At 34.3% G+C, this 20,743-nt stretch overlaps 1 protein-coding gene across 1 annotated transcript; it reads left to right on the top strand.

Annotated features, from left to right (window-relative positions):
- The first annotated feature begins 3,470 nt into the window (after positions 1–3,470).
- On the top strand, positions 3,471–4,300 carry LOC127129967 (uncharacterized). Its single transcript, XM_051059061.1, has 3 exons — positions 3,471–3,547; positions 3,781–3,926; positions 3,975–4,300. The coding sequence occupies exons 1-3, from the start codon at positions 3,471–3,473 to the stop codon at positions 4,298–4,300; spliced, it is 549 nt and encodes a 182-aa protein (XP_050915018.1).
- Positions 4,301–20,743: the final 16,443 nt, after the last annotated feature.

The following is a 20,743-nucleotide window of genomic DNA, read 5'->3' as shown; positions in this document are numbered from 1 at the left end:
CCACCATCACCACCATATAACCCTCCACAAGTAACCACCTCTTCACCTTCTGAACCTTCACTAGAGGAACTTGTCAAACAAATGGTCGCCAACAATCTCCAATTCCAACAAAGGACCGATTCTAGCATTCAGACCTTGAACACGCAATTGGGACAACTTGCTACTCAAATAAATAACATGCAAGCCCAAGGGTTGAACCAGCTTCCAGCCCAAACAGTTGTCAATCCAAAGGATTCTAATGCTAATGTGAGTGCGATTTCATTGAGATCTGGAAAGGTTACAGAAACAGCCCCAGAAAAAAATAAAAACATTGCTAGTGTAACACATGAAAATAAACCTGAACCTTCTATTGTTGTTGAGGTTGAAAAAAAGTATGTATCATCAATCCCTTTCCCACAAAGAGTATTGGAAAATAAGAAGATTGACGAGGAAGAGCATTCTGTTTTTCAAATAGAGTTGCTTTCTGAAGTTGTTGATGAAGTTTATTCTAATTTGTTTTCAGCTGATTTTCCAACTTTATCTGATTTTGATGATATTTACTCATGTGATGATTCTACTAACACTAACCTTTGTGCTGTTTGTGCTGAGATTGATGCTGCCTTGCAGGGTGACAATGTAAATGAAGTTGTTTATGTAGCTGAAGCTCTTGACATTCCGGCTGCCCCAAACATACCATCCATTGAACAACCACATTCTTTAGAGCCTAAACCACTTCCTGAGGATTTATATTATTCATCAAAGCTTCAACTTAAGCAGAAATATAAGAAGGGAATTGGATGGACCTGGGCTGACACTTGTGATCTTAGCCCATCCATATGTATGCATAGAGTCTCACTTAAAGATGAAATAAAAGTAGTGAGGAAGCCCCATAATCCTTTGATTCTTGATATTATGAAAAAGGAGATCATTTTCACGCGCCCATTCAACACTTTTACTTATCAAAGATTCTTCTTTGATCCTGGAATACAAGGCGAATGCACTAATCAAAATTTCAAGGTCAATGGACACTACCCAAAGCTACTACATGAGAACCCGACTTTGGAAGAAGAGACTGTAGAAGAACTCTCTTTGGGAAAGGCTGCTTATGCGATCACTTATCCGCCTTGACTCCTCGGGTGTGTTCTTTCCTTTCTCTCACTCTTATTTTCTATTTATGCTCTTTCGTTGAGGACAATGTATGTTTTAAGTGTGGGGGAGAGAACCATTTATTTGTTTTATTTTCTTTGTTTTGTTTTCAGTTTTTCTCTGTTTTGGTTTTTGTTTTCTTTCTTAAAAAAATAAAAAGATGCATCTTCTTGAAAGATTTAGGCTATAGACTGACTAATTTGAGATTAGTTTGCGGAGACTTGGGAAAAATTCACAAGATCGGTATCGTCTTAACACCGTAAGTCTCCTACATATGGAAATTGATTCGAATTCTTATTATGTTTTAGCCTTAAATTATCATTCTCTGACAGCTCTTGAGTAGTTTATTTCAGCAGTCAGCACCATCTCACACACACTCTACGCAAGGAAGCCGATGAATATAAGTGAGTGTTCCGAAAAAGAAAAAAAAAGAGAAAAAAATAAAGGAATGCACCTTCTATGTTTGGTGACCCTCACCCGGTCACTTAACCCAACGGTTGTGGAACCTTCAAAAAAAGTTGGAAATAAGACTCTTTTGTAGTTGGTTCAGCAGGTTCTGGTGCTAAACTTGGTAGGGCAGATTACGGTCCGATCCCCCGCAACTACAATTGAGTAAGCAAAGGGTTATGCCACTTAAGTACCAGAACCCCGTGCAGAAAAGGATCAGAGTCACTAACCCGACGCCTTGCTATGGGTGTGTGGAGATAACTGGCTTAATGTGATTACGCCTGAATGAAAAAGAGCAATAAGAAGGATGAGTAAGTTAGGCTTTAACATAATAACATGATTCGAGTTGATTTGTGTATTCAGGAGGTTTATGTTTGCATAACTGTGGATTAGTGTTCTTACAATGTCCTTAGTGTGCAAGATTAGTATCTATCGAAGCAAACTTAACCGAAGATGACTTGTAGCCTAGAATGAGTAACCGTTGATGTGTCTGTGTTTTGTTTTGTTTTTCATTTTGCTCGGAGTGCAAAAGTTCAAGTGTTGGGAAATTTGATCAGTGCATTTTGATGCACGTTCTTCCATGTTTGTACTTAAGCATTTCTTCGGTTTGCTTTGATTATTTTTATGTTTTAATGTGTTTTCATAATTTATTTTATTTTTGCACTTATTTAATTTCGTATTTAATATTTAGAATTAGCAGCTTTCGTGAGAAAAATCATATCTTGAGCTAAGAGTATCGGGTTGAGACGTGCTACCAGTTTATGGAAAGCTAAGAAAAAGATCTACAACTTTTGTTCAGAAGTCAAGAGCTGAATCAAACTGTAGCAGGGCCAGAAATTTCGTTGAAGCTGCTGCATTATTTTTATATTTTGTTTGGGTTAGTTGTATTGGGCTTGGATCGTACATTTGACCCGGTTGAGTTGTGAAACGAGTTTGGGGGTGTTTTTACCTAGGTTACGCAGCCAAAAACAGGGTGACGATTTTTCTGTTCATGTACGATTTTTTTAGAGCTAGCAAGATGACTATGGAGAACTAACCCCTTTTGAATCAACCTGCTGTAATTCAGAATCCGCTTTGAGGTTTTTATTAATTCCAATTTGTTTCCTTTGAATTCTTCTTATAATTCCAATTATTTGCTTAATCTAATTGTTGCTATAGGATAGAATCCTTAAATTCGATTGATGAATGATGATCCCGAATCAATTTCGTGTTACAATAGCTTTTATTTTATCACGAACGATCAAGTTGCGTCTGCTTAATTCGCAATAGTTTTTAATCCGTTTGCTTAATTCGGAATTTGGGAATATTACTCGCATAATTTCCTTTACGCTTGTTAATGATAATTGTAATCGAATAGGAGAAAACTCGTTAGGGATTTGGAATTTTATAAGAATCAATGATAAGTCGGAAGATGATGCAGTAGGTTGGTTCGTGTCAGCTTATTTTATAATCATTTTTTTATCACTTTTCATAATCACTTATTCTAAATCAAATTGAAACCCCCATATTTTATTTTCATACTTAGTTAATTTGTCAAGAGTCCTTGCGATACGATATTCGAGGTGTCTCTTTCCGTTTACTATATATTATTACTCGTTTTGACCGTGTGCGACAACGGATCAGTGGCAGAACACAATTCAGAGATTTGATGAGGATGACATTGAAGTGACTTTGGCACTTTCCGTGATGCTTTTCTGGAGAAGTATTTTCCAGAAGATGTTTATGTAAAGAAGGAAATTTAATTCCTTAAGTTAAAGTAAGGTAATGGTACCGTAGCTTGGTATGCTGCAAATTTTGAGGAGTTGATCAAATTTTGTCCCCATTACAATATTGCTAATACTGAGAGATCTAAGTGTCTTAAGTTTATGAATGGCTTGAGACCTGATATCAAGAAGGTAATGGGTGACAAACAGATTACGAGATTTTCTGAGTTGGTTACCAAGAGTGGATCTATCATGAGGATAGCCGTTAGAGTGTTACTCATTACAAGTCCTTGCATGATAAGAAAGGAAAAGAGAAATTCTGAGGGAAGCTGTATGATGGTAAGAAGAAATCTGGTGATGGAAAGAAACCGAGTGGGGGAGGATCTCACACTCTTGTCAAGTGCTTCAGATGTGGTGTTGAGGGACATCGTGCTCCCGAGTGTCCTAAGGGCGATGTGACTTGTTTCAAGTCTGGAAAGCAAGGTCACAAATCTTTTGATTGCAGATGTGGTTTGAATCTAACTTGCATCAACTATGGTGAGGAAGGGCATATTAGTACCAAGTGCAACAAGCCGAAGAAAGAGCAAGCCAATGGGAAAGTGTTTGCATTGTGTGGTGTTGATACTTCTATTGAGGAGAGATTGATTCGAGGTACGTGCTTTATTAAGAATATGCCTTTGATTTCTTTTATTGATACAGGTGCGCCGCATTCTTTTATTTCTTTGGATTTTGCTAAGAGATTGAATCTTGAATTATATGTTATGTGTGGAAGGATGGTTATTGATACTCCGACTATGGGCTCAGTGACTACTTCATCTGTTTGTTTGAAATGTCCGTTAAATATTTGTGATAAAGATTTTAAAGTTGATTTAGTGTGTCTTCCATTAAGTCAACTTGATGTTATTTTGGGAATGGACTGGTTGAGGGCCAACCATGTCTATATCAATTGTTTTGCGAAAGCAGTTTTTTTTCTTGAGACGGAGAAGGAAGGTGATTTATTCTTGTCTACTCAACAAGTGAATTAATGTGTGTGAGATGGTGCTAAGGTGTTTATGTTGTTGGCAAGTTTGAAGCTTAGTGAAAATGGAACAATGGGTGTATTTCCAGTAGTTCGTAATTTTCCCGAACTGTTTCCTTATGAGGTTTGGGATTTGCCGCATGAACGTGAAGTTGAGTTCAAGATTGATTTGATTCCTGGTACTAGTCCGGTATCAATGGCTTTGTGTCAGATGTCACCATCTGAGTTGAAAGAGTTGAAGAGTCAACTAGTGGATTTTCTTAATAAGAGGTTTATTCATCCGAGTCTGTCACTGTGGGGTGCACCTATCTTGTTAGTTAAGAAGAAAGAAGGTACTATGAGGTTGCGTATGGATTACAGACAACTGAATAAGGTTACTATCAAGAATAAGTATTCGCTTCCGAGGATTGATGATTTAATGGATCAGTTGGTTGGTGTTGGTGTGTTTAGCAAGATTGATTTGTTGTCTGGGTATCATTTGATTCGTGTTAAAGTTAAACATATTCAGAAGACTGCTAATAGAACAAGGTATGGACACTATGAGTATTCAGTGATGCCTTTCGGTGTGACGAATGCACCTGGTGTATTTATGGAGTACATGAATCGAATTTTTCATAAATATCTCGATAATTTTGTTGTTGTATTTATCGATGATATTTTGATCTATTCGAAGAGTGAAGAGGATCACGCTGAGCATTTGAGGATTGTTTTATATGTATTGAAAGAGAAGAAGTTGTTTACCAAACTTTCAAAGTGTGAGTTTTGGTTGAAGGAGGTGAGTTTCCTTGGCCATGTGATCTCTAGTGGTGATATTTCAGTTGATCCTTCTAAGATTGAGTCTATATCTCAATGGGAAGCACCAAAATCTGTGTCTGAGATTCGTAGTTTTCATGGTTTGGCAAGTTATTATCGAAAGCTTATTGAAGGCTTCTCTAAGTTATCTTTGCCGTTAACACAGTTGACTAGGAAAGGTCAAGGTTTCATTTGGACTGCTCAGTGCGAAGCTAGTTTTCAAGAGCTGAAGCGGAGATTGACTACTGCTCTTATTTTGATTTTACCGAATCCATCAGAACCATTTGTTGTGTATTGTGATGCTTCTTTGATGGGTTTAGAAGGTGTGTTTATGCATAATCAATAAGTTATATGTTATGCTTCATGGAAACTCAAAGTGCATGAGAGGAATTATCCGACTCATGATTTGGAATTAGCTACTGTTGTGTTTGTTTTGAAGATTTGGATACATTATTTGTTTGGGTCGAGATTCGATGTGTTTAGTGATCACAAGAGTTTGAAGGATTTGTTCGATCAGAAAGAATTGTAGTTAGAGGATTTAATGCAACTTTTGTATTATGTGAAGCTTATTGATATTGTTTTTGACTATTTTGTGTGGTGGAGGGCTAAAATGGCTTCTCCGTTAAAGCGAGTTACAAGACGATCTTTGAAGTAAGCGTAGTGGTGCCTTGGTTGGATCCTTCGAAGAGAAATGTCTTAGCTCGTTTATGGAAATCTAAAGTTCTGAGTAAGGTTCATATTTTTGGGTGGCGGTTACTTCTTAATAAGTTCCCCACGAGAATGGGTTTGGCAAAACGTTGTATTATTGAAGGTGCTCACAACGCGGTTAGTCCTTTATGTTTTTTAGAAGACGAGAATGTTGAGCATTTGTTCGGCTCATGCTCTTTTTCTAATTTCATTTGGTTACAGTTTGGCGTGTAGATTGGAGTGGTCGGCACTTTCCCTGCAAGTTATTTGTTGGATAGGCTCCATGATCTTAATTCCACTATTTCTTTTTGTTTTTTGGTCTTGTTTTTTGTTGGTTATTTGATCTTGGAACGCAGTCCTTTTTAAATATAACATTCTTAGGAACATGGATATTATGAGCATGATTAATATTCTTTCTTGGGAGTGATTCCATCTTTTCTATAGAAGAGGTAGGGACATTTTAGGGTCTGATTGGTGTAATAATTTCAGAGAGTGTTTTGAGTAGATGGTGGTTCTCGTTTTTTAGTTGGGTGTAAATGGGTGAACATCCCTTTATACCTCTTTTTAATTTCATGTTCTCCTTTTATAAATTAAAAAAACACATGTTTCATCACTATTTTTGTACTTATTTGGTCTTTGATAGTGCAAGGTGGAGTTCTATGGTTATTACCACTACTATCAGAAAACGAAGTACGTGTTTTTTTATGGTGATCATATCATTCCTCTTTCTTAAGCACCGGTGGATTTAACATGGTTGGTTATAGTTAATGAGTTTCTCCCATATGAAAAAGTTGAAAAAGTGAAAGAGAACATACAGGAGGAGAAGAACAAAAAAAAGTGCAACATAGGATAAAACGAAATAATTTATAAATCATTTTAAATAAATTTTAAATAATATTTAATTTAATTTATTAATTTGTTTTATACAAAATATTAAATAATGTCATTAAAAATAAATTTGAGTTTCTCAAATCACTAAAAATAAGTTTTAAAATAGGAGACCAATAAATTAAGCCAATAAATTATTACTTATGGATTTGGCTAACCAATTTTTCAAATCACTTTTTTAAAATATTAAATAAATAAATTATTTTTTGAAAAAAAATAATTATTTTAATTTTAAACTTGTTTTTCTTGAATTCTTTACGAACATTCATTAGCATTTTTTATTTTTCTTACTGCAAAATTTAATAAAACGTTAATTATAAATTTGTCAATAATATTATAGTTATTTAAACTAAATAATAAATAATTAAATGTATTTAAAATTTTTAAAAATATTTGAATGAGATTGTAAAAATCTCTTTTAATTTAGAATTCTTTGGTTTGAATTCGATTATGAGAATGATTTTTAAGTGTAGGTTTAGATTCGTGTCTGGAGCACTTTGAATTGATTCGCAATCTAAATAATTGATTGTGATATGTTTGATTGTTCTTGAATAGAATTGAATAAAATTGTTTCTGTTTTCCATATTTGATTCTACTTAAAACAAAAATTTATAATTTTTAAATCTAAACTTTTTTGCAAAAACTTATCTAAATATAAATCACTTTATCTTCACGTACCTTTTAACTAAAATTAATTCAAAAAACTTATTTCACTCAAAATTAACAGTGTTTTATTTCTTGGATTTCCAGCATAAAAGAGAAGTACCACGGACACCACAAAAACCTGTAATTAATTTCCTTGTGGTGGGACATCGTGCCCAATCAGAGTCAGCAAAGGCATATAGTTTCAAGTCACTTGAGGCTGAAAACAAAATACCTTTGGCTGGAGAAGACTTCAGGTATCTAAGGACCTTTGTAGCAGCCTGGTAATGTGGAACAAGAGGTTTAGAAACATACTGGCTTAAATGCTGCACATGTTAGGCCTTGTGTTAGTCAGATAGATTAATCTGCCTATTAATCGTTTGTATGAAGTAGGATCAACTAAAGGTTCACCATCAGTGGGAGATAATTTCAAATTTGGATCAAAGGGAATGGAAGATGGTTTGGCTGCAAGGAAACCAGTGTCTTCCAACAGTTCAAGAGCATATTTTCTCTGATTCATAAAAATACCTTTAGTTGATCTAGCTATTTCAAAACCCAAAAAAAATCTGAGTTCTCCAAGGTCTTTAATCTGGAACTTCTTATCAAGCAGAGCTTTAACCAATTGGATTTCCTTAGCAGAATTTCCAGCTAGAATCAAGTCATCAACATAGACAAGGATGACAGTAAACTTATCCTTGTTAGATTTGACATACAAGGAATGATCTGCTTGTGATTGAGAATAACTCAAGGAAATCAGAAAGGTTGAAATCTTTGAATACCATTGTCTGTTGGCCTACTTTAAACCATATAGAGACTTTTGGAGTTTGCAAACTTGGGAAGGATTAGATGTAGCAAGTCCAGGAGGAAGTGTCATATAGACATCTTCATGTAAATCTCCATGAAGAAACACATTATTTACATCCAGTTGTGCTAGATGCCAACCCTTTATAGAAGCAATTGACGTATCAAAATAATCAATTCCCTCCAATTGAGTATATCCCTTAGCGACCAACCTAGCTTTATATCATTCAATAGATCCATCTGGCTTATATTTAATTTTGTAAACCCACCTACAGCCAATGGGGACCTTTTCTGGTGGAAGTTCAACAACATTCCATGTTTGGTTTTCAGCAAGAGCTTGTAGCTCAACATCCATAGCTTGTTTCCAACAATCATGTTTAATGGCTTGTGTAAAAGTTTTGGGCTCAAAATTAGAAGAGATAGACATGCAGAAATGTTTATATGATGAGGAGCATTGATCATATGTAAGAACAGAAGATAAAGGATATTTAACTTGAGGAGAATTATGAGAAGTTGAGTAATAACAGTGATAGTCTTTTAAGTAATGAGGGGGTTGAGAAGTTCTAGATGACTGTCTTAGGGGTAGGGTGATATTTTCTATAGAAGACTGGGGGAGAATACCATTATCTATAGAAGGATGAGGCTGAATGGATGATTCATCAGGTAAAAGAGTGTTATGGTCTGTCATAGGCTCAGAAATGGTACTAGGTTCATCAATGGAAAGGTCAATATCAGTAGGGTGTGGGGAGGTAGACAGATGCAAGTCAGGTGAGCTGGGATATGTGGGGCCAGGACTGAGATAGTTCATATTAAATGGGGAGCTAGAACTGTCATTTACTGATGTAGACACCTCAGATGAAAAGGATATATCAGTAGTACTAGGTTGGTCAATATGCATGACAGGGTGAGGATCATCAAGATTTTGAATGTGTGAGATGGTGAGAGGTACATGCTCAGAAAGAACTGTATCAGAAGGTACACTTTTGATTTTAAAAGGAAATCTGTCTTCATAAAACACCACATTTCTTGAGATGAAAAATGTATGGTTATTGATATCATAAAGAATGTAACCCTTGGTTCCCTCTCTATATCCCAAAAATATAACTTTCCTAGCTCTAGAATCAAATTTTGTTCTATGGGCTTGTAATGAAGTGGCAAGGCATAAACATCCAAAGACTTTCAAATGGACTAAGGAAGGGGGTTGATTGAATAAAAGTTCATAGGGACTTTTAGATTTGAGTAAAGGTGTAGGTAACCTATTAATGGTGTGGACAGCATGTTGTATGCAAAAGTTCCACATGTTGAGAGGGATGTTAGAATAAAAAAATAAGGACCTGGCAACATTAAGGGTGTGTTGATGTTTTCTTTCTACCACCCCATTTTGTTGGGGTGTTTCAACACAAGTCTTTTGATGAAGTATGCCTTTGGATAAAAGATAATTTGACAGGGCAGTGAATTCAATACCATTATCTGATCTGAGACATTTTAGGGTGGTATTAAATTGGTTCTCTATGTATGCAATGAACTGAATAAGGCTAGTTTTGGTTTTAAAAAAAATAACCCAAGTGTTTCTAGTGTAATCATCTACAAGAGTTAAAAAATACCTATGTCCTAAAGTAGAAATAGTGGAATAGGGTCCCCACAAGTCAGCATGTATAATATTAAAAGGAACACAAGAATTTCAATCACTAGTAGGAAAAGGTAATTTTCTCTGTTTAGCAAAGTGACAAGAGTCACAAGGAGCATTATCTTTATTACAAGAAATGAAAGGAATTTTTTTTGCTATAGATTGTAATCCTACATTTGATATATGACTTAGGCGTGAATGCCAAATATTACAAGGATTGTAAGCAACAGAAGAATTTGAGGACTTGTGAGTGGTAGAATCAAGAATATAGAGACCTCTGTCCAAGTTAGCTATACCAATCATTTCCTTGGAATGATTCTGCAGGATATGGCGGGTGTTAGCATTAAATTGCACAAAACAATTATGGCTATCAACTAATTTGCCAATAGAGATGAGGTTGACATGAAAACTTGGGATATAGAGCACATTATGCAGGGTTAAGGAAGGGGATATGGCAACAGTGCCAGAAATAGATGTTACAACTTGTGAGTCATCAGGTAAGCTAACAGGAATTGGTACAATATTTTTATATTCAACAAAGGATGAGAAATTAAATGAAAAATGATCAGTAGCACCAGTATCTAAAATCCAAAGATTAGGATTCTTACCATCGACATTTGAAGCATGGGAATGCATGACAAAAGGTGAAGTGGTAACTGAATTTACTGTGGGATTGGGTTTAGACTGTTGGAGCAAAGCCAAGATGTTGTTGTACTGCTCCTGAGTAAAACCAAAAACAGAAGAAGTTGAATCCTTAGGAGAGGTGTCTGAAGCATTGTTAACCGATGCAGCTACTTGACCCTTGCCTTTGACTTTAAAACCTGGTGGAAATCCATGCTTCAAGAAGCATGTTTCAACTGTGTGATTGGTCCTATTGTAGTGTGTACACACCCTGTTATGCCCCCTTGAACTGTTGTATCCCTGATTTTTAGCTCTAAAGTTGTTGGTACCTTGCTTAGCATTGGAGTTTCCCTCATGAGTTTGAACTTGTAGAGAAGCCACTTCTTCACTAATGCTGGCAGAAGGAACTTCCATAGAAAATGAGCTATTCATTTCTCTTTCTTGTTGAATAACAAGTGAGAAAGCATAATTGATATCAGGGAGGGGATTCATCATTATAATTTGTGACTTTGAATGTGCAAATTTCTCATTTAATCCCTTTAGAAACCGTATGACATAATCTTGTTCTCTGTATTTCTTAACCGATGCAATGGCACCACATGAACACGAAATAGCGCAAGAGCAAAACGGAATAGGACGATAATTTTCTAACTCATCCCACATGACTTTCGATTGAGTGAAGTAGTTAGAAACATCAAGAGTACCTTGACGAAATTTGTAGAGATCTTCTTGAATATCGGATATGCGGAAGACGTCGCCATGAGAAAACCTAATTTGCAAATTCTTCCAAACGCCTGCTGCATTATCGATCCATAGAACTGATTTAGCGATAGATTCTGATATAGAACGTTGAATCCACGCAAGAACCATGGTATTGCATCGAATCCATGGCGCATATAAAGGATCTGACACTAAAGGTTTAACTAGGGTTCCATCAATGAACTTTTCTTTGTTCTTGGAGATCAAGGCGATTTGCATCGAACGTGCCCAAATGTGATAGTTCTTATCATTAAGCGGTGGAGCAACAAGAACAAGTGCTGGATTTTTGTTTGGATGAAGATAGTAGGGATTCGCAGAATTGGTTGTGAAATCGGCGTAGCTCTGGTTCGCCATTGAAGATTCAAGAAAGAGGATAAACGCGATTAAGGAAGCAGAAAGAAAAAGGAGACAAATCGCGGAAAGAAGAAAGGGGAAAACAAGAAGATGAATAACAATGGCTACCAGAGCTCAGTAAACTCTGATACCATGTTGGTAATGGAAGATCTCTAACAGAAGGAAAAGTTACAGAGTAAAAATGTAACCGAAAGCATTGCAGAAGATGAAGATGAGTAAAAAATTTGTTATCTTCATTGATTAACCAATAAGCCAGATTACTGTTATATATACATATATATCGGTCCAATCTATGAGTGCCACCTAAGCTAGCTATAAATAACCTAAAGGAAAATACACAATAATACTTCAGTATATTCTAATATCCATGCAATCTTGAAGAATTTTTTTATTATTTATTATAATCTTTTTTTATTCGAATGATTAGTCAATGCACACTTACTAATAGAGTATCAAAATTCTTAACCATGTATTATAACAAATTAAGAAAAATAAAAGGAAAACATACATTAATTATTTTTTATATTTATAAAAAATATAATAACATTTAAGAAGGAAGTCATAAATTTATATTATTAATATATTTCAATACTGATAATAGCATAATCAATGCTAAAATATAAATCTAATTTAAAGTAGTATAATAATTGATTACTATAACTAAAATAGTTTAGTCTCAATTTCATTTTAATTTTTGTAATCAACTTTATTATAAAGAAAACTTTGGATTCTCCGCGTTACAGTGAAACTTGTGCCAAGCCTATGCAAATGTATTTTATCAAGTAAGTGACTTTACAGTGAAACTTGTGTCAAGCCTATGAAAGTGTGCTTTATCAAGTAAGTGCATCAAGCATGCATGTATGCTTCAGACACACTGTTCGCTCTGCATCAATTAAAGGTTAAGCATTGTCAGTTGTAATGAAAGGTTAGCCATTGTCGGTTATAACATTTATAAAGATTAATTGGTTTTAATTTATATTTAATAAGTGACCATTTCTTTTGTTTCAGAAGTGCACATATTACACAGTAAATAAATTCTGCTTCACTAGGTATGATAAAATCATGTATCAACCTTAGATTAGGAGAAGATATTCCGGAGCTACCAATATTTTTTCATGCATGACAATGTGATACGGTAAGTTTAATAGTATAAAACTATACTTCACTCATTCATTTTAAAATGATTGATGATTTGACAAATGAAATTTATTTAGAATGAATGTTATTATCATTTTTTATTGTGAAAAATAATTTTATTTTTTTAAGTGGATTATTTAATTATTAATATGCACATTGTTTTCAACATAGTACTTCATTCATTTGAAACTAAATCCATAGTTAAATAGTTGCTTTAATTGAGTTAAATGAATCTAAGTTATGGTTTTAGAGTTTAGTTTATGACGACCATATTATTTATATTTTTCTATTTATGTAATTAATTTATAAATGATTATAAGAGTTTAAAGAATATAGTTAGTTTTATATTAATAAATTATGAAAAAAATTATATATATATATATTTTTCATAATGATATTGAAAAGAATATTGAAAGAATTAAAATAGAAGTGAGATTAATAAATACTACTACTAAGAGGTATGCTTAGGAAATAAACATTAGTATTTAGTTAAATGCAATTTTGATCTTATTATATTTTTTAAATGAAGTTTTAATCTTTCCATTTTTTAAATTATTTTTTCGACCATTCGATAAGGTTAATCTTAAATTTATTGATAAGGTTAACTTAGTAAATTGTAGTGTCTTAAACAATTTTAATATTTATTGAATTGTCCTTTTTTTTTTTACAAATGACTATCCTCAATAAGTTAGCAGCGATCACATATGCTTTCTTCTTTTTCCTTTTTTTAATAGAATAAAGCATATTGAGGAATTTATTGAGAAAATGTTGATATAGTTTGGACAAATGAGCTACCTGGATCCTTATAAGGCAGTTTCATATTATAGAATTATATCTGATACCTTTAAATTGAATATGATATTTTTACATTTTATTCTAATGACTATTTTATTCTAATACCCCATATTATAGGCTCATTATTTCTATTTTAAAGTTGCTTTATAACTGATCCTTCCTTACAGGTAATAACAATAAAAAATTCTCTTTATTTTGCTCTCAGATAACTATTCTTTCTCCCTTTTTTCAAGTTCTTCAATTTCTATTCAATGAGTCAAAAATCTGAAGTAGCTAAAGAAATTGTGAGGAAGTCTAGAGCTCCTCAGTCAAATAAGGATGATCTAGAGAATAATAAAACTAAAGTGGAAAGACATATTGGACCATCTGTTGGAGCATCTATGAGTGGGAGGAAATATGTAACAAAGATGAAGTCTTTGAAGAAGAGACATGTTCAAAGACAAGATTTTGACTCAGATGCTGATGAAGACTGGATTACTTTCATTGAATCAGGTGGTTTGTCTAGAGAGCAAGTACGAAGATTGTCAATTCCAGGTGTTTTTGTTTTAGTATGATTGATTTTATATGTTATTTATTTTGTTGTTGGATCTGTAATAATTTGTTAACAATCCTGGATTTGTTATGATATTCTCTAGACCTGGTTATCAGTTCTTAGTTGTTTTATAGTATTCCTCTAGGTTTTCTTTGATTCACACCTTTGTCAAATTGTGGCAAAAAGTGTGAGTAGTGATAGTATTGTTCTGAGTGACCTAATTATTAACTTTGTTTGTATCCATGCAATGATTGATTGTGTGCTTGACTATGGGACCACTGTGAATATTTTGTATTGAGTATGTCACAACCACCTTACTTATATGTTACTTCTAATGCAATTGATGTTCTGATGTGTTTGTGGAGTATTGTTTAGTTGTGTGCTTAGACACTAGAGCATTTGGCCTTTAACAATAAACATGTATGTTTATGAGCATGTGTGAGTTGATCTCTATCTATGTATGATCTCTGATGTCTATGTGTGTGTGAAATATGATGTTTCACTCTGTTTCCACTGATGTTTATTTTGGTGTGGTATGTTGCACTTATGTAGTATTTTTTTTTTAAGAGTTACGCATGCACATCTTGTACGTTTTATAAGAGTTGTTTTTGCCAAAATCTTCCAAATGGTTGTTCCTTATGATTTGTTGAATTATGCAAAAGAACATGGAGTGTACAAGATATTCTTGTGAAGAAAAGGACATGTGTGGGAAACGATGTTCCAACATGAATGCAACATCTGGCCTTTATCAACATGCCATGGTTGTTGTTGTTATGAGTGAAAATTCTAGATGTGTTTCAATCAGATTTGTCATTATCTTCTAGGAATATGTTAATTATATTTGCTTGGATGATTGGATAAGATCAAATCTAATTATTAAGAGATTTAAATTTGAATCGAAATAAATCAAATCTTTTTGTTGGAGGTTTTTGAAAAACAAATCAAAATAGAATCCTCTACAAATCTGGACGTGATAAAATCTTATGCCCATTAGAGAAAAGCTTAGAAGTTGCATTGCTATTTAGGTAGACTCAAACCTAACGTTTGAATTGTGTGTAAGTATTGAAGATATTTGTGTTAGGATTTCTAGTTTGAGCCTTTGTTTGTGTTATTGTTTGAGCACCACTCTAGTTCTTACATTCATTTCTAAAGGCATAGAGATTGGTTTTTATTTGAGTTGTAATTCAATAATCAATATTTTGATTATTGTATTAATTGTAACATCCCGATTTAATTTCCGTATTTATTTATTAGATGTTTTTTTTAATTAATCATTATTTTGTGTGATAATTAATTAAATATGTGTTCTGGTGATTATTTTAATTATTTGAATATATTTGTTATTTGAATAATAGAATTTTATGAGTAGAACTAACAATTGTCTAGTAATGGGCCTAATTAATTAGAATGGGTGGATAAGTGGGTTAAGCCCATTATGAGTTAAAAAGATAGTAAGAGTTTTAGATATTAGAGTTAGTTTTGTAAAACAATAGAAGAAGAGAGAATAAAAGAGAAGAGAAGACAAAGAGGAGAAGAGGAAACTAGAAGAAGAAGGACCTAGATATTTCATCTATACTAAGGTAAGGGTGGGATTTAAAGTGGTTATGGGTAAATATAATGTATGTAATGTATGTGGGTTAGATATCATGAACTTAGGATTTGGGGATTTTGATTTTTGAGAAACCCTAACATGTGTTTATGTTTTAATCCATGAAATTGATGTTTATGTTATACTATGGCGTTTCTATATTGAATTCCATGAATTGGTATGTGTATAGAACATGATTTGGTGTATAATTGCATGTTTGAGTTTCACTTGAAAATGGTTGATTTGGGATTTTGGTGAAAATTAGTGGAGCTTAAAATCTTGTTTCTGTGATCCTAATAGTTGCTATATGATATATATATATATATATATATATATATATATATATATATATATATATATATATATATATATATATATATATATATATATATATATAGGTTGTATAACTATTTATTTCATGAAAAATGATGGATTAATATGGTTTTATGATGAAAATTCATGCTAGACAATAGCATTTTCACAACAACAGTTTTTCTGGTTTTTGACAATATTTTCGCAACAACAAATTTTCTGGTTTTTGACAGCATTTTAAAAAACTTGTAAATTCAATAACTTTTGAACCGTAACATCGTTTGAGGTTCCATTTGGACCGTTACGAAGCTAAGAGTATTATATATAACATGATATTCATTTTGATAACAGTAGATTAATATTTTATCAAAATAATCCTAATGTGGATGTATGTTGTATGTGTGGTGAATGTGAATGACATGTTTTCTATTGTTTGGCATGTATTGGATGGTTTTAGATGGATTTTGTGAAGAAACAAAATACTTGAAATTATGTATGTGATAATTTGAATTGGTGAATTTGATGAATAACATGAATTGGCTTGTTTGCTTTATGGTAATGTGTTATGATGAGATGATGAATGTTATTTGATGTATTGTTTGGGATTGAAGTCATGTTAGGTGTATGTTGAGAAAATGTTGGATGTCGTATTCTTATGTATGATTAAGGGGTTTCAATCATCTTAATTGTATGTATCTTGTTGTTGTTGCACACTTACACTAACATGAGTCTATGAAAGAGGCAATGTTGGGTAATTTCGTGTAGATTATGTGCTTGTCCCAAACCTAACGCCGAATAGGGTATGAAAGCTTCAGGCCGAATCGAGCTTTAGAGGTTGTTATCTAGTCTATTTGAGAGACGCTCGGCAAGCCGGGAATGATAATAGATGGGATCCACATGCATATTGTATTGAGTCACACATTGAGTTGCACATGTCGGTGTGAAGTGTTGTTTGTGTGATTATGTGATATGATTGTGTGGATATGATTTTTGTAGATATCCATATACGTGGAATTTAGGTGATCCTTTTGATATGAATTTTTGATGTGTTGTTGATGTGATATGTGTGCATATTTGTGATATATGTGATGGAATGGTGACTTGTATACATTATGGAATCATGTGAAAGTTGTATACATATTTGATGATGATTTATAAATGATGATGGATGATAAAATGTACATGAAATCGATATGTTGTGAAATATGACTTTTGTATATCGTTTAGTATTTATAAATGAATACTTGTGGATTATTGAGCCATGTCATATGATGGTAAACATGTGATTTTTTAATAAGATGATATGATGCAAGTTTGTATGAAGCATGACGAATTCTAATAATATATGTATGTTTGTTATACATTTCATATTATTATGTTTTTATATAATGATTTGAATTCTCACCCTTCTGTTGGAATGATGTTCTATCGCGACATCGCTCAGTGTCGCAACCTGAAAAATACAGTGGTGCAAAAAAACAACCGGCGAAAGAAAATGACAGAAGAGTCGCCACCGTGCGTTATTTATCCCAAAGGAGGGAAAGGAAATGCTCGAAGTAAACCTGAAGAGAGGAAAGGAAAAGACAAGGTCTCGCAACCAAATCTTGGGTTCGGGAGTCGATTATGCGAAGGGAAGGTATTAGCACCCCTACGCATCCGTAGTACTCTACGGGATCCACTCTTGTTGTTCTTGTCTAAAGGGTGTGTGTTTATCTAATGTACTATTTACTAAAAGAAAGGGTCAAAGAAAATGACTCGCACGGATGTCGCATCCACTGCATACGTATCTCATCTAGAATGAGAATCAGAGTCTTCGTAGCTCGGCTGCCTATGGGTTAAGGATAAGTGTGCTCGCTAAGACATCGCGTCTTATGCCTACGTATCTCATCGGGAATGAGAATCAGAGCAAAACGTAGTTCAACCTAACTACGGGAATGAGGGTCTTGATTGCAACTAGGGCAAGAGAAAAGGAAAGTCTCGATCGCAACGAGGGTGAGAGAAAGGATTGCAACGAGGGCGAAAGAAAACAAGGATTAGTTGTTAGTCGTTAGTCAAACTCGGCAAGACATTGCATCTTGTGCCTACGTATCTCATCTGAACATGAGAATCAGAGTTGCCGTAGTTCGGCTACATAGGGCTTGCCATCTGAACATGGACTTACAAAGGAGGACACCAGTTGTGTCAAAGGAGAGGGGGCGATGTGTTCACGTCCTAGCAGTAGGTGTCGCAGCTCGCTGAATCGAGTCTTAGGCAGTTACCTCTTTGCAATAGAACGGACTACATGCCACAAGATCGGAGACGCTCGGAAAGGTCTAGAAGTGGGGGAGCTCTGCCCTAGAGTTGTCATGCAATATGTACTTAGGTGTTTAGGATTTACAAATGGGAATATCTACCTAATGTTATCATACAAAAGAATATGGGAATCCTACCTATGTTATCATACAAAAGAATATGGGAATCTTACCTATGTTATCATACAAAGGGTTCTATCTAATGGGTGCTACCTAATCGGAACAAGAGTTGACGAGTGGAGCAAGGAGAAGTGTTAGGGATAAGGGTAGATGGCGATGCATGAAGCAATCGACTTACAAGGTTGATGGCGATGCATAAAGCAATCGACTTACAAGGTTGATGGCGATGCATAAAGCAATCGACTTACAAAAGGGTGGATGAATGCGTGCTGGTTCTGTTAGGTTTTTGAAAAAATGATTACTCGACGTTGGATCGAGGTTTTGGTCTTGTTTTGAAATGGTTATCGGATGTTCATTTTTATTTCTTGTATTAACAGATGAATGAAGAATGAAAGAATATTATACATTTCATGGGAGAGGGATACATTTGTTATGAATGGGGATTGTTCATGGCAAACAAACAATAATAATACATGCCTCAAACACCATACAAGTAGGCCACAGTTAATCAAACAAGTAAGATATAAACAAGTATATAATCGAATCAAATAATCAAAGAATGAAATAATGAAGCATTAAACAATGTATGAGTGTAAGTGCAAGGGAACCGGCTCATTGTAAGAAAGCCCAAGAGTAAGCTATGTGAGGTCGATGGCGATGCTTAAAAAGCAATCGACTTACAAGGGTGTGAAAAATGGGCTCGATATTAAATCGAGAAAAATATGATTTTTATAGCTTTAAAATGGTTTTGAATTAAATTAAAATACAACAACTTTGCATTATTAACGAAATGAAAATATGAGTGGAATAAAGGCATAAACATAAGAATAAATGAAAATGCTAAAAGAAAAATAAAATAGCTAAAAGAAAATGCTACACATGAGTATTGAACCCACCCCACTCAAGAATATGAACACTGCCCTTCTCCACCAGACCACTTATGATTATCTGCTACTGTGATACTACGTTAAATATATAAACCGGGATAAAAAATGAAAAAAAGATTAAGAACAATAAAAGAAAATACTAACACATAAATATTTTTTATGTTTTTTTTATCTCTGTTAAAACAAAACAAATTAAATTAAATTAAAAAAAAAGAAAAAAGAAAAAAAAAGAAAAAAAAGAAATGGGAACGAAGAACAGACGCTCGTCTTCCTTCACCCTCTCCCCAACCTCACGAACTCACCCTTTCCACCCAACGGCAATCTCATACGAACTCGCCCCTCTCGTCCCTCTTATGAAATCGCTCATCAACGAAACCCTCTCACGCTCTCAAACTTAGCGAATCAATCTCTCTCAACTCTCACAATATTTTCATCAACAAGCACATGAGAAGGATAAAAAGAAGGAAAAAGAAGTTCTTACAAAGTGTCGCGGTGGTGGCGGTGAAGGACGCAAAGAAGCTGGCCTCCAGGTAATTGATTTTGGGATTTTAGGGTTTTTTTCCTCAGATTTTCGCCTCCAAGTCTTTTTGTGTTAATTCCCTCCTCTTCTTTACTGATTCTCTTCCCTATTTATGTTCTGTGAATTAGGGTTTTCGGATTGCTATGGTGGATCCAAGAAGTATCCCAGCCAAGGCCTTTTTGTGCTCAGAAATTGGAGTGGTCCTTTTTGATGTATGGATTTGTAACAGGTAATCTGAGCCACGCTTTCTTCTTCATTGTTGTCTCTATGCCAAATTGGGATATTTTCTTGAATTACTGCCTTTGCTAATTACCTTATTCTTTTTACTGCAGTGACTTTTTTTGTCAGAAAACTCAGTTGGTTTGGTTGAGGTTCAATGGCTTTGGAGGTTTGGCTTGGCTTCAACTTGCTTCTGCAACAGGGTTTCAAAACAGGTTCACCAACATGATTTCCACTGATGATGGATTGCATTTGCCAATTTATTTCATGTTTCTTTGGACTGAACAACTTGACTGCTTTCATTAAGAACCTCATTGTAGCTGTTACGCCTTGGCTTGATGATGAACATGGATGCTGCAGGATGCAAGACTGATGTGTTTTGGTGTGATATGAGGTCTTGATGTAGGTTCTGTTGGTCCTATTGTTATTGATAGAACTGTAACAGGTTGGTCACAATGCATTATGTGTTGCCATTATTTGTAAGATTTGTTATTGATGTGGTTAGGTATGATGTAAGATGATATCCATAATGAATATACTTGCTGCTACCACATTGTGAATGATGATGAACTAAACTCCTGTAAACCATTTCCCTGCTGCTGATTATTGCTACTTTGCAGGTTCTGACATGGAATGGCTTGAAGCCATGCATTGAGCCGTGTTGATGTGGAAGTGGTCATCACTCATTTTGCAGCAGGTGAATGGCTTACATTTCTGACTTGATGTGTTCATGATCATAGTCCATTGGCTTATATGTTGCCTCATGCTTTCATACTGCAGAATACTCATGGGTTCATTTCATGATTTGTCTTGCCATCTTGATTCCATACCCTGATTTTACATGTTATGATTTGGACTGGTGCTTTTTATTCCTGACA

The sequence above is a fragment of the Lathyrus oleraceus genome, chromosome 3, assembly GCF_024323335.1.
Source record: "Lathyrus oleraceus cultivar Zhongwan6 chromosome 3, CAAS_Psat_ZW6_1.0, whole genome shotgun sequence".
NCBI lineage: Eukaryota > Viridiplantae > Streptophyta > Magnoliopsida > Fabales > Fabaceae > Lathyrus > Lathyrus oleraceus.
This window is presented reverse-complemented; position numbering and strand designations above follow the sequence as displayed.